General features: G+C 44.7%; 1 protein-coding gene across 2 annotated transcripts in view; it reads left to right on the top strand.

The window, feature by feature from the left end:
* Nucleotides 1-15,282, top strand: part of TTYH3 (tweety family member 3) — a 69,303-nt gene that overhangs the window by 28,287 nt on the left and 25,734 nt on the right. For both annotated transcript variants that reach the window (XM_066197658.1, XM_066197656.1), the window contains exon 2: nucleotides 8,992-9,161. In XM_066197658.1, coding sequence (XP_066053755.1) covers nucleotides 8,992-9,161 — 170 coding nt within the window. The remainder of the gene's footprint in view (nucleotides 1-8,991; nucleotides 9,162-15,282) is intronic.

The following is a 15,282-nucleotide window of genomic DNA, read 5'->3' as shown; positions in this document are numbered from 1 at the left end:
CCAAAACTTCTTGTTAGTTACCCTGAAGATTCACTTCAGGTTGCAAACTGAGCACAAACTGGATGTGGATCTGCCTGTCAAAGACACCTGAGTACACTAGAATGACCCATTGCCACCACTGATACATAAATGCAGAAGCCCAATTATTGCTGTCTACCTTCCTGTCTATTCAGTGCTAATAAAAGCAGTTTATGAAGCTATTTGCAGTGGATTTGTAATCTTGGCTAGAAAGTACCTCTTTTCCTTCTAAATATTTTTTTTTCTTTTAAACTCAGGTGCCTTCAAATGCCAAAGTGTGTGCTAGAGCTTCTCTCTTAGACATTTTCCTAATAGCTGCAGTTTAGAAAAAGACCTCTTCATTGTGCTAATGATATGGAACAAGTTGTATACATTAAAAAAAAGGCAACATTAAGTTGCCTCTCAAGTCTAACATTAGTAACAACTTGATGTTAAGAGTTTCCATTCCAATTTGGATTCTCTCTCTGTTATTCTGTATAACTTTCGTGGTTCAGTGCAGCAAATGTAATGCTCGAGTTTATAGCGTGCAGCTGTAGATGCTCAGTGCCAAAACTCCCAAGACATAAATGGGATTAAAATGGTGCCTGAAGACAAACCAGCAAGCTCAAAACAATGCAAAATAATGGCAGAAGGGAGCAGAACCACGTTATTTACAGGGTCATGCTCATGGAAACACTGCCATTCCTGCTGATGGGATGGGCTAACCTTGTTGATGGGTTGGGGAAAGTTTCCACAACTGGCACGTGTGTTTGTTTTCTGTTCCACTTTGGGGTGGTTCTGCTCATTTCCCTGCTCTTTCCTCTCCCTGCCCAGTGCCTTGTTTATCCTCTCCCTGACAGAAATGGCAAAATATTGGTGACTGGTGTGTGCAGCTTGCAGTGACCTCCCTGCCAGGACATCAGAGCTGAGGATTGGGCTCGGTGTCTCCAAGCTCTGTAGTGGCCGATCAGTCCAGATTTGGTTGTCTGGTTTAAGAAGAGATGATTAAGAAGATCAAGAAGTTGCTGTGAGCCTAAATACTGCACTTAATCTGAACTTGGTGCCATGTCTCCTGGAAAGGGCAGGGTTTGGGTTCTGCAGAGGAATGGGAGACTTGTAGATGATGCATTTAATTATCTCTACTGGAAGGCCCAATCTTTGTGGAGAATTCTTAAAATTCTTGGGGGCAGGATCAACACTTGGGTTTGAAACCCAAATCTAGTAAGGAAGAGCAATAGCTGAAGGACAGCTAACGTGGAGTACAGCACAGACTCCGTACAGCTGGGATCTTGGAAGGAAATCCTTGAGGCTGCTGTCTGTGCCAGAGCATGAATGGCCATCATAGATTAGAAAAAAGCAGTGTCCCAGCACTTGGCTTGATAGAGTGTAAGGACAGGCACTTAGGAGAGATCATGTTTTTCCCCTCTAAATGAAGTGTATTGTCTCTGAGAGTGCACACTGTAGGAGGGGGAAGGGAAAAAAGGATGGAAATTGGATTAAATCACTGGGCTTCAGGCCTAAGCATTTCCTGTTCTATATATTTTTTTTAAGCACTCCAGTGCTGCCTCACTCACGTGCTGAGCTCTGCAATGTGCCCAGGTCCCTGCCTGCAGGCAGTGCCACGTCTTTCCTTCAGGGAGTTCCAGGCCTGCAGGAGCATCGCTCCTGCTGGAGGGCTGGGGATGGGGAATTGTCTTGGCGTGGGCATTTATACAGCATTTGAGCACCAGCCAGGTAATACAGGCAGTGCTTGCTTAGCCCTGGGTTGTAGGAGCATTAAATTCATACTTCCTTTGTAGCATGGGGTTTCTTTCCATTATCCAGTTTGCTGGAAAATTACCTTGTGAGGAGCCTGTGTTTTAAGGCATTAAGGGATGATACAGTTTTCTAAGCAAGGAAATCAAGTGGCTTCTAAAAGACCTCGAGTAGAGGAGCCGCTGTTGGATGGGAATGTGAGAGCTAATCTGCTGTGGGAAAGGAATGTCTGCTGGGATTGTGTGGATCTGCCGTGGGTGAGCTGGGCAAGCTGAGTGTGGATGTGAGTGGTGCAGGATACCTGCCAAATTCCTCCAGCTACCCTTTTGGTGCCCTTCACCTCAATATCCAAAATAATTATCTGGTTTTTGCCTTTTAACACAGTTAACTAATGGCTGTAACTTTGTCCGGCTGGGAACACTAGGAAGAAATAACCTTCTAAAGCTGAAGGCCTGTTCCCATGAGGATTCCTTGCACGTTTGGCTGGTCTGGCATTTGGGGCAAAAACCTGCATGACCACTGATGCATCCGTGGTGGTGGGGTTTTTTTGGAGTCCTGCAAGGGAATTTGCAGAATTCCCAGAAAGGAAATCCGCCTTTTCAGCGAGAATGCTCATTTGACAAGCTGCCAGTTCTGAGCTAAGCCTCATTTAATAAAGATTTAGTCTGTGGGGACCTGTCAGTGGAAACTGAGTTTGGTGAGAGTGTCTCATTCTTTTCATCACTGTAGTGCACAGAGGCTTTCAGCCAGCACTATGGAGAAACTAGGGATAAGAACATCCAATTTAGAGGACCCCCTTACCTCTGGGAACGTTTCCTTGCTGTGTGAGATGGAGATTGCTGAGTTGGTAACAACTAAGGGAATAAATGGATTGTTATTTGACTTCAACCCAATAGGACTCCAGTGTTCACTGCTGATTAGCACAGCTTAGATCTGCATTCATGGGCAGGAAAAAATATCCAACCCAATTGTTAAGCAAATCCGTTCTACTCTGTGCTTTCCATCTCTGTTTGGTGTGTGATATGAGCTGCTCTGATGAATTCTAGCACCTGCCCCTGTGTAACCTGTGGAAACTGAGGTGTGCAGACATACCTGAGCTATGTATTATTCAACCACAGCTCTCAAAACCTTCGTAGAGATTATTTTGAGTTGGTTGCTGCAATAAGCCAAGGATCAGCAAGTTGTGTCTTTTTGGCCTCTACACTGCTGGCTTGTGTGAGTTGGACCAAGTATAAAGGCAGAGCTGAAAGTCTTTAATGATGAAATAAGGGGTCACAATGTTAGTATAGACGAAATGATGATGAATCTTTAATCAACCTAGCCTTCTTCTTAGTTGTTGCTTACACTTGAGAGATTAATCTGAATTAACAGGAGGAATAAATTCAAAACAGATTAGTTAAACCACTTTAAATGCACTAAAGTGAATGAAACAACACTGAATTAAGGCCATTCTAGTTAAACTACATTAAAACCCTGTGTGAACATTCATTTGTAATTAAAGTGGCTTTAGTTCACAGCTCTAATACCAATTAACTATATAATGGCCGTGCCTGTGTAGGGAGCTTTGCAGTGTTGGGGAAACTGGCCTGCTCATTTAACCAGCCTGGTAAATGGAATTGAGCAATGGAGTCATGCTAACACGGGGTTCAGCTGCAGATCTGTTTTTATTCTAATGTGTCTGCTTGTATCGTCTTAGGGTGTTTAAAAAAAAAAAAATCGTGACACAATCCTTGGCATTTCCTGCTTTCCGGAAAGGAAAGCCAATAACTAAAAAAAGCTAAAGGCAAAGTGTTGGCCTATATTGCTTGCTCCAGCGTGGACTTGCCCTAAATATATCTGTGATCTCCTGCACTCCCTTACCAGTGTGCTTTCCCTGGGAGATGTCTGTGGAAGGGGACGAGATGGTGGAACCTGTTCTCTGTTTCCATGGTGCTCTTCCCTGTTGCAGAGGGATCCCTCATGGAAGAGAATTCATCTCAGTACCGTGGGAAAAGCCTCTTCCACAGCACATTTCCTGCCCAGCTTTGCTCCTCCACAGTGCTGAGCACAGGAATTGGCCTGGGAAGGGCTGTCCCCTGTGAGGAGACAGAGATGCTTCAGGCTGACATCAGCAGTGCTTTCCACATCCTCCCCCCACCTCACATTGGCCAATGCATGGTTGGCTGTGTTCCCCATCCTCCTGTAGGGGCTGTGGGATGAGTGACATCCTGAGACACTCAAGTACCTCAACAAACACCTCGTACAGCATTTTTTAAGTGCTGAAAATCGAGTCTTTCAACACACAGCGTGTTCAGAACAAGTTGGTGAGGAGGTCAGAGTGTTCCTTGTGTTGCTAGCATTTAAAAAAAAAAAACCTTTCAGTTAGCTTGGTAGAACATAGCTGCTTATCTGTGTGTACATAAGCTTTTTAGAGAAATGTCCTGAAGTCTGGAAGGAAAAAAAAAAAATAAGCAGTGTAGGAAGTCGTGTAGGCATGACACTATCCCACAGCAGTTTCTTTTCTTGCTAAGATGACTTCCGTCCTCCATGGAATAAATAGAGATGAGTGCTCCTTTGGCAGCAGCCCAGGTTGCTTCATTTATTCTTCTGGGTGAACGTTTTTCTCTTCCCACACTCCTTTAACCTCTTCTCTCTGTTTCATTATCACAATCTCGAGTCATTGCATGGAAATACAGAAAGAATTACTAGCTGCAGATTCAATGGAAAGATTGCTTTTGGCAAAAGCTAACTTTAAGGTAAACTATTCTCAGTCTGGCAATGATTAAGACAGCTGTGCTCTTGAGGTGCTCAAAAGCTGTAGCTCTTTTTGTTCTGAGGGCTGAAATGACAAAGTTTTAAGATGAAATACCTTTAAAATCTTTGATGGAAAATTAAAAATGAAACTACAGTGCTTCTCAGGAACCACCTGACGGCTTCAGCTTTGCCCTCAAGTTTCTTAAGAAGTTTTGGTGGACTTTCCAACTAGTAGTAAAATAGCAATCGTCTATTCCATGTGAAGAGCTGCTCACTATTCTGCTGTTACTGCAGTTAGGGTTGAAAGAATGTGGCAATTGGAAGTTGGATAAATTGAGATTGGTAAAACTTGTACCTGATAAACACCTGGATTGTTTTGAGCCCTTGTGTATTCAGAATTAACTTCTTAAATCTATTCTGCTGCCAGGACGTTTTGTGCCAAATAACCTTCGTGGCAGAATGAACATGGTGTTGTGAAGAAGAGTCACTAAGCCAACACCTTTCTGTAAAGTCAGGTGATGAGCAAACAGCATTTAATGCAGTGGTAAACCTTGACATTTAACATGAATGCAGCCCAGAGTCTCCCTCCTGCACTGTGGTGCCTTGTGGATTTATTTAGGCTTTTTGCCCTTTCTAACAAAACAAATACATCTTACATCCCTTTTCTCGTGTTCTTATGTAGATCTCTTTTCTTTGTGACTTCGTCTGTTGGATGGGATGAAATAAACCTCCCTTAAGTGCTGTTTCAGCAGCTAAAATTGGCCTTCCAGGATCACAATCCATAGATGTATTCGGATAACTAACAGTGTGGATCACCCTTTGGAATTTGCAAGCTGGAAGTGGCTGTTTCATATGGGGGTTTTTCATCCAGGAGACACTGCTGTATCTTGGTTTATTTGATCCTCTGCAACATAAGGCAGGGTCTTGGAGAGCAGGGCTGGAGCAAACTGAAGGCTGATCTGCATACAAGTCCTTAGGAATGATATCAACACCACACCACGTGGAAGAGCTGACCAGCCCCTGAGTAGATTTGTGGGGGAGGTTTTGGCTGTGCTCTGAGTTTCCCCTTTCTCTACATGAGACTCTAGATGTTTTCTGCCCCTTTTTTTGGCTTCATACTCCCGTGGAGGTGGTAAGTACCACAAATCCTGGCAACCACACTGGAGCTGGGAAAGCTGTTAACATTGCACCATCCCTGCACAACACCGAGTGCTTTCAGGTTCTGTGGTGCCTCTCCAAGCCAGCAATGCTCCTGTGGTTACTTCCCTATGTGCAGCTTTTATTTTGAAAGCACTTCCTGACACTGCAGCTTCCTCTCCTGCCAGTCTGTCTGATACTACTTGGATTTACTCTCGTTTTCAGGGACTGCTGTGTCTCCACTTCTGCCATTAGTGTCAGTGCAGTGGTAAAATGCTGTTCGTCCAAGTTGTCTCCATTTTCCTGTAAGGGCAGTTCATGCATCATTTGCTCTAAAGGTTCTGATAGCTCAGCAAATGTTCGAAGACAAATTGATGCTCTTTTGTGGCAAAAGGCCCAGTGCATAATTTTACATTTACTTGGGATAATGTGGCCTTGGATAACCGAGTCCCAGATTTGCTCTTGCAGGATAGAGTGTCTAAGGGTTTATCCAGCCTCAACCCCCCTTTTTTAAATACTGTCGTTTAATCCTGACAAGCAGGCAGAGGAATATCTTTGGTTGTGACCAGGCTTTCACTGCCAGCCAGTCCCTGGGTCCTAAACTGACTCATCAGTCAGGAAGATTAATAACTGCTCTGCTGGATGATTTCACTTGCCATGGCACATATCCATTAATGGAAAACAAATATTCTCTGGAAAATGAAATGCAGATTGTGGTAGAGTGGCCAGCCAAGTCCTTTTGGCCAGATGCAAATTTAAAGCATATATTAAGTGTCCCTTCAAAGCGAGGGCTTCAGGTTCCTTGCTGGTTGGCTGTCTAATATCCATTTTTCCTTTTTTTTTCTTTTTTTTTTTTCTTAGTATTTCTTTCAATGGGGGCGGTTCCCCTACATCTGGAGCTGCAGTGTGGATTTTTTGCTGATAAAAGAGTTGCTGGGAGGATGTTTTCAGCTGAGTTTGTCTTTCCAGCAGCAATGCCTTTTAGCTTGTGCAGGAGGGTTGAGGGTGTGAAGAAAGAAGCGCAGGCAAGCAGGGCAGGAAAGCTTTGCCTTACAGCAGCCTGACATGTTTAAAAAATAAAGGATATCCCTGAGGAGCTTTGGTATGCCAAATGTGTTAGTTAAATTAGCATGGAGGGCTCGTTCATGGCAAGGCTTCAGAAGTGGGGGAACGAGGGGCTCTGAGCACAGCTCCCCTCTCGGAGGCCCCTTTCTGCTCAGGAGCTCCAGCAGCGCTCCCACCATCTGGAGAAAGCATGGGAAAGGGGGATTGGGCTTTTTCCCTTCCACCCCCACTCCTCGCTGGTAGAGAGAGATCCCAGAGCTCACTCTGCACCACTGAGGGGCTGAGTTTCTGCTCTTTAGTTTTGGGAAAGCAGCACCTGTGAGCTCCCCCCCAACCCAGGGCGCTCCATGGGCGTGGGGAGAGGGTTTCTAAAGGCTGGGAAAGCCAAGAGCAAGGGCCTACATGGAGAATTTGTGGTGCAGCACTTGGGTTTCACTGGTGTGCACCTCCTTATGTGTGGCTGACGTTTCTTGGCTGGGGAGGACCTGGTGTGGCTTGTTTGCCAGGATAATCACTCCGCAGGGAGTACCTATGGAGCAGAGCAGGGGGGAAAGAAAAGCCTACAAAGAGCAAGTTCCTACCAGACCCTGTTAGAAATGGTCACCAGTCGTGAAAGTTCTTTACTTTAATCTCAGCATTCTTTGTTGTGCTCCTTTTGATCAGAAGGAAGTTATTGTTTCAATCAGGAGGAAGCATATAAATGTTCTTTAAGGAATTTCTGCATGGGGAGGAAAAGAGATACTGGTTTGAAAACCCGAGGCTTTGTTCTAGGTTAGCTGATACGGATCTATGTCTGCATTCCCGATATTGGGGCAGCAGCAAGTGGCTTGGACTCTTTCCAGTTATTTAAATGATTTCTAGTAAGTTGGCGTTTGTCACCACTAACAAGGATTTACCAAAAAACCTTATGGATAAAATTGCATCCTTTTGCTTGATTCATGCAGGTGGGAAAATGTGGCTAGATATGGTGTTAGAATGGATTCATTTTTAAAATGTTATTTTATTTAACAAAATTGGTTTGCATTTTTGGATTTTAGGCAGGATTTTTTGGATAAAAATAAATTGGGAGTTAAATACTTACAACTTCCCTTTCCTCCCAGGAACATGACTAGAAATAGGTATAATTCACACTAACTCAACTTGTGACTGCTTCAAGTGTGTCTATAGCATCCACTTTTGTTGTACCTATATATGTGGATGGTATATGGAGGGGTTTAGCATTTCTTCTAGGTCTACCTTGAACAGAAGCATTGCATGGAGATTGATTTAAATTTAAAAAAATGCATGTATAATAAATTCCACCCCCTTTCAAACCCACTCATGCACTTGGATTTCTAATGAATAAGCCTGCATATTTATTCATGAAGATTAAAAAACTGTACAGATAGAGGCAGCTGGTTGAGCGATTTTTTTATTATTATTATTTTTGTTCTCTAAATCTGCTGACCTGTGATCAGTAGTAAAGAGGAAACCCTCAGATTAACTTAGGCTATTTGCAGACTGGGACAGACAAAATGGCTCAGCTATTTACTGCTGAGGCACAGAATGCGGTTTGGTCGAGTGGGACAAAGAGAGGGGAGTGAGTGAGACCAAAAAAAAAATCACCTCTTTATATTTTAAAAACATGCCCAACACACCAAGTGACTTGTTTTCAAGGTATGCCTTGCAGAGCCCTCAAACATCCCTGGCTGGCCTCCCCTGCCATGGACAGATGTGGCACCCATCTGTAATGGTTTCACGTTTGCCAAATTCAGCGCAGTGGTCTGAGTGTTTATTCTTTTCCCCCTCTGTGAGATAGGATCAGGAGAAAAGCAAAGCAGGCCCAGACTTGTTGCTGTAGGACCCAAAAGACTCCAAATATTTCAGAAGGCAAAGAGCATAGAAAAAGAAGGCTTTATTGTCTAAATTCTTACTACCTTTTGTAAGGTGTTCTGACACAGACTTAACATGATTGGTGAATAGGAACGACACCTCTCTAGTGCCATTGGTTAAACCAGAGAAACAGCAAAACACCAGCTGGACAAAGATTGTTTTGAGAAAGGAGAGTTGTTTACAGAGATTGTTTTGAGAAAAAGCTTTCTCGAGAAATTTTTTCCTTGGGGAAAAAGTTAGCAGCTGCTAGCAGGCTAAAAATCTCTCAGGCCTGCACAGGCTTAAAGGTATAAAGACAGATTTATTAACACACATTGAATGAAGAAAGTGAGAGTCAAATCAACAGGTCCTTACAGGGTTACAGGGAGCTGTTTCTCCTGTAAGTAAAAACCGAACTGTGTTAACTCATGACTCTTATCTCTGTTCCTGCAGGCCCTGCTGCTGTTGGGTGGCATTGCTCTCTCCTGCCTGGCCCTGGACCTGCTCTTCCTGCTGTTTTACTCCTTCTGGCTGTGCTGCCGGCACCGCAAGAGCGAGGAGCACCTCAACGCCGACTGCTGCTGCACGGCCTGGTGCGTCATCATCGCCACCCTCGTCTGCAGGTACGCCCAAATGTGTCCGTACAGCTTAGGCTGCACTTTGCTCCAGCCAAAATGGCTTTAGTCATCCTTATCAGAACCCTCAGGAATTCATCAAGGTGTTCTCAGACATAAATAGTACTAATCTAAGAAAGAAGAGGCTGAGAATCAAGGTTCCGAGGCTGCTAGAACTACCTAGAGGAGGCCCATGAAGCGCTGGACTGTGACCAATCAAACTGTTTCCTGCCTCGATGAGAATTTCAGTATAAACTTACATAGATAGAAGTTTGAAACAGAGTTGAGTTTTAGGCCTTGAAATATTTGGAGCATAGAATGTTTCTGAGCTACAAAAAAATATAGAACAAGCAACTATTGTATGCTGCAAGGTGTAGGTGTAGTGTTTATTGATTGGCTTAAGTAGATGCTTGTAAACTTTCAGCATCAGTCTATTGGCTAAAAAACTTTTAAAAGGCTTTGTAACAAAGAGAACTTTGACTTCTGTTGTCATAGCGTGAGTTTTACCGTCTTTTATGTCTCCACCTCCACGGAAACTGATAATGAAATAAAAAACTTATAAAACCCCATCCCATTATTAGTGATTAGATCCAACACACATCCTCACACCTCAAGTGCTCTGCCTCTACATGTTGGCAATAATCTCTTTTTCCATTTCATGTGTGTATGTTTTTAAATGTCTGAAATGTATCTCCTTCCTTTCTACTGCTTGTGGAGCTGCCTGGTGGTTTGAGCAATGTGAAAAGGAATAGTTAATGCCCTGCTCTTTGATACTTTTCAAGTGATAAATCAAGGACCCTCTGTCCTTGGGAGCTTATCGCTTAAGCAGCATGGATGCAGCTGAAATATTTATCAGGTCTAAATGCAGATTTCTCAGAGCCTGGTGTCCAAAAAGAATCACTATGTGTGGGAGAGTAGATTAGGAAGAAAGAGTCACAGATGATTCTTTTGGGTTTGGGAGGATTGGTGTTCGACTGGAGGGAATGTTCAGATTTTGTAGCCTGCTGCATTTTGTTATTCGCAGTAACGTGCCATCTCCAAGGGCTGCTGGTAATGGTGCCAGGGTCAGCAGTGTTTCCTGTTATGACTGAGCAAGAGAAGCTTTTGGAGGTGAGGTGGAGGGAAGGATTGCTGAAAGCCAAGAAAAAAAATCAGTAATTAGTGGAGAATTGGTGGCAGGAGAATTAAAAAGGAGATAATTTCCTAGAAAGTGAATGATGTGGCGTCCGAAAGCAGGGACACGTGGATATGGAAGGAAGGAGCCTCTGATCTTGTTTCGACTTGGGCAGAATGAGCCCTCTGGATGTGTGCCCTGTATCAAGCACTTTCCAATTTGTGTTTCTTTCCAATTCCAAGCATCATCTCTTCTTGCCCAAGACTCCAGGTGCTCTCAGCTGCCCCTCTGTGAGTCTGGCAGGTCTGGGGGCAGCCCCCAAGTCAGAGAGGAGGGAGCAATGAGACGATTGTATTGTGCAGCGCCTTGTGGTTGAGTTTTTGCATTAGCCTGCTGATGTGATAGGTGGTGGGTGTGCTGTGTGATCCCTCTGGAGGTGAGGTGCTCCCTGAAGGCCAGGCTCAGCTGCTCGGGAGCCACACTGTGCTGCTGATGCATTTCTGTGTTTGCTCTTTCGAGGCACTCGCTTAAGAGAACAGCAAAGCCTTGAAGTGCTGGAACAAACAGTGCAGAGCAGACATTCTGTGGTGAGTTTAGCAGCTGGGGGTGGATTTGCCTGTAGAAGCAGGGGCTGAGGAGGAGACCTTGTGTACCAGCCAGTATTGCTGTGTTTGCAAGGAGCCTCTTCCGTGCTTTGCTGAGTGCGAATGGGTGCCTGGGGTGGAAAGGCACACTACGAAACAACTTGTAGAGAAATCTCAGCTTCATTCACCTTTATTTTAGTGATCTTAAGAGCTTCAGCTGCATCCATTCCAATCCACCGAGAGAGCTGTGGCCCTAACCTTTTCTTACAGAAGCTCTGGCTGATGCTATTTATAGTTGTGCTGCTGCTACAGGCCCTTGTTAGCTATTGTTATGCAGCAAATGTGACCCAGGCAGCTGCTGCCCTGTGGTAGTTGTGTTTGTTTTTGATTGTAGAAAGGGTGAGAAGGAGGTATTCTGTGCTTCTCCAGAGCGTATGTGAGATTATTAAAATTGGAAGGGCGGCATATTAATTCTGGTAAACTTGATGTGACTCTGTCAAATCCACAAGCTGGAGAGCTGCTTAGGCTTCCTCAAAATCTGAACCACTGGTTCTCATCCTTGGTGTACAATTTGTTTCTGCAAGTATTAAATGCAGAACCATAAAACTAAGGTTCATAACATAAGGTTGTATCTGAACCTACAGTGATATTGGATGATCATTTTTCTTGACTTTTTTAGTTAGTTGTTTGATTTCCTCTCTGAAATCAGCATGCTTGAGCAGGAGCAGGTTGGTGCCATCATGGTGAGGAAGGTGCTGTCCGAGTGCTGCTGTTCTCCTGCAGGGCTGAGCTTGGTTTTCTGCCTCTCTGCAGCAGCTGGATGCCACAGTGCCCTCAAAGCAGAGTCTCTTGGCACTCCGTGCTCTGTCTGTGCCTGGGAATGCAGACACAGCTCCAGACAAGCTGACTCCAACTGTTGGTATCTACTTGGGACTTCCTGCTAGCACTGATTATAGATTATCCCCCTGGATGTAGCCTATCCTACCCCAGCTGTGTGTCACGTCTAACAGAAGAGCCAGACCAGCTGTCCTAATGGGGTAAAAGGCTGTTCTGACCCTCTGCCTGACTTGGGAGGCAGTTTTGTGGCTCTGGGTGCTGAAGCACTGAGAGGTTCCAACCAGCAGCATGTCTGGTCTGCCTGAGTACTTGGAAGGGGACTGTTGTCCTACTAGCTGAGAAGTGGTTAACTCTGGTTAAGTCCAGCTGTGCCTAGAACATGCTTCTCTGGGTTCCCTCCATCCTAGGGGGCTGTTTGTGCTGTGAGTGCTGCTGGGTGCTCGGCATCGCTGTTTCCTAATGACCCGCAACAGCGAGAGTGCTGAGCCAGCACAGCCATAACTGGTTAACAGGAGCTCTCCAACAAAATGTCTCTAATGAGTCTTCCCAGTTGCCACAAAGCTGCAGGAATGCTTAGCCTAGATTTTTTCATTAATACTTCAGTTCTAGTCCTTACCAATTTTGACTGGTTTCTGTGTGTGGGGAATTGTCCTATAAACCATCTGACCCACTGGTTAGGTGACCCTAATTCTTCCAGAAGGGCCCTCAGCTCCAAGGGTGGGGAGAAAGCTTTGTGGAGGGGGTATCAGAAAGAAATGGGTGCAAATAAATGGTAAAAACTTGTTTTATCAAGTGCCAGTAATAGCACTTTCCCCTGGTGTGAAAGTGCAAGGTGGTAATTAGACAGACAAATTAACATTCCTCCTGAGAACTTGAAGTCTAAAAAGGGCTCTTCTTATGAAGTTCCTGTAATTAAAGATGACTTGGTGTAGTTAGATTATTCATTTCTTAGGATGTGATGTGAATGGCTAGTGCTCATCTTTCCAGACTGGTGTCTGGGTACCCAGGGGGTCACAGTGTGAGTGAGGGTATTACAGCAGGAGGATCTCACCACTAGAAAGCACAGATATCCTCTCTGTGTCAGATTGATGCTCTGATGTTCATCATGCGTAAGTACAGAAAACTTTTTTTTTTTTTTTTGTTTTTTGCAGGTCACATTGCAAAAAAAATCAGAATTACACTTGATTGGTATTTCTGGTTCTTTTCCTAGGTGTCCAAAGCACATGTGATTCTTGCACACAAACCATGGGAAAGCTGCTCTCCACACTTGAATTTCTTGAGTCTTACCGAGAAGTGATACTGAAGTGTGTTTGCACCCTGCCGGAGTTCAGATCACGCTGTTGTATCTGTAGGAAAACACAGAAATCCTGGCGTGCCCTTCTTCCACCTCACTTGTACAACTCTCTGAAGAGCTTGTGGAGTTCTGTGTCCCTGGTGTGTGTGTCTGTGGGTGTGCACGGGTGGTGTTAGCTTTAAGCTCCAAGTGCAGTGTTTTCTTGACTTAAATAAGTGGGTTTCTTAAAACTTACCCAAGACTATTGAGTAGCCAAGTGGCTTTTAAAGTGCAGTGTTGAATAGCAGGAGCAACTTTGTAGATGGCCTGTAAGACCATGATAAACTGATTTTTAAAGATTTTATTCAAAAATATGAGTGAGAGGGAAAGCAGAGGAGTGGTGGTTGTAGTGAAAGCAACAGGAGGCTGTCAAAGGTAGGTTTAGGAGGAGGAATTGAGGATGGGAGAGTATGGATTTGGGAGGAGAGAGGGGTGCGTGCACTCGAAGGGGAATGCAACAGAAGCAAGACTGGCAGAAATAGACATGACTTTTCTATAGAAGCATTGAAAATGTGTTGGAGTATCTTCCAGAGGGTGCTAGGGTGGAAAAGAGCTGTGTTATTCAGGAATGCTGTTCCTGTATCCAGGCTGTGTGACAGAAATACATCCATTGGGTGATGATTTTGTCATCCTGTACTGGGAGATGGATCTGCTGTATCTTAGGCTAGTGTGCCTTCCGGGGTTCGTGCAAGAAGCCTGGTGATTTATCATGACCCCAAGGCCTTATGCTGTTGGGTTAAGATGAGTTGATCTATTTTTATTTTCAAAGAATGCTCTTAAATAGAAGGAGCCCCTTTGTTCCTTTTTAATCATATAAAAGGTAGTTAAAAACTAGTGTAAATCCTTAAATCTGCTTTAAACAATAGCAACTCCTATCAGTGTGTGTGTGGGCAGGGATTTGAAACAACTGTTGGATTTAGATGAAGCCAAATGCAAGCAAAGCTAAGCAGCAGCAGCTGCCCCCTGCCTGCCCTTCAGCTCTGCCCCCTCCTCAGGCACAGCTGCCCCCGGCCCGGGCTTTTGGGATGGTTCCTTCCCTCCCTACCCTGACAGAAAGGAGAAGAGCCACAAAACTGCATGGCTTGTTCCTAGGGGAAGGACTGGCAGTGTAAGAGGCCCTTGCTAGCACAGGGTGTGACTGCAGAGCTGGCTTTTGCAGGGCAGGAATGGAATAATTAACACTTCATGTGTAATTTGCATTGAATGTGTCAGTCTCATGTCTAGAGGAGTTTATTACTGGGATGAAATGGCTTTTATCCCAATTGTTGTGCTGTAGTGTTTTCTTTCAGGTGTAGTGGCTGTGCCTGGAGGGCCAGGGCAGTGGGAGCTGTGGTTTGGACCGGGCAGGATGGGAAGCCTGTGGAAAACTGCCAGGGTGGATCTGCCTCCAACAGGGCAACGAGTTCAAAGTCACTTGTTTGTATTTCCAGCACTTCACAGCGGGTACCTGTGAATAAACTGGCTGATCTGTGCAGCATCCCCAAGGACGAGGTGTCTGCTGCTACTTCAGAGACCTGTTTCTGAGTCTTTCCCACCAAAACTGTGCCTCTGTGCTGGGAATACTGAGAGCCAAGCAGCAGGTTTTGGGCACTTACCAAGCCTTTGCTGAAAGAATAGGCTTCCAGTAGCTGCAAACAGGCTGAATAGAAATTGCTCGCTAATTAAAGGGGTCAGATCTCCCTATTCAATGTCAAGAATGTTCTAGAATTTATTTGGTGCCCATGGTAGAAAAACTGTTAATGTTTTCTGCAGCTCAGGAGGCTGAGAGGGTCTGTGTGAATTCCTTAGCTCTGATAAGACAAGGAGAAATTTGGTTTTGTAATTTCTGTGATGGGGTGCCTTATCCTGGGCATAGCTCTGCTTCTGTAATCTCTGCTTCAGGGGGAGGGGGGAGTATGTCTTTTTTATCCCTTCCACCCCCGTGCACCCCAGGCATGTGTTATCAAGCTCTGATAATAGCTGCAACCAGGGAGGAATGCAGAGGGCTTTTCTCTCTTTAGTTATCAGCACGATTTGCATTGGGAAAATGTTTGAGGACTGGTGTACCCGGAGAAAGAGGCCCATTTCTTTTACTAATGCTAAATATTTCGTTACATAGCTGCTGCCTATCTTTCTGTTTATGAAGGCTGCCTCTTGTCCCTAGAAGACTCCTCAGCTGAGGTTTTTATGGGCCAAGCTCTCTATAATTTATGGAGATTCAATTGCTGGAAAAAGCATGAGGCTGACACAGATTTTCCTAGTGGGTCTGCTTCCAGATCATGA

This window comes from Chamaea fasciata, unplaced genomic scaffold (genome assembly GCF_029207755.1).
Source record: "Chamaea fasciata isolate MVZ Bird 193981 ecotype frontalis unplaced genomic scaffold, bChaFas1.0.hap1 SCAF_16, whole genome shotgun sequence".
NCBI classification, from domain to species: Eukaryota; Metazoa; Chordata; class Aves; order Passeriformes; family Sylviidae; genus Chamaea; species Chamaea fasciata.
The sequence above is the reverse complement of the archived record's forward strand: the minus strand, read 5'-3'. Positions and strand labels throughout refer to the sequence as shown.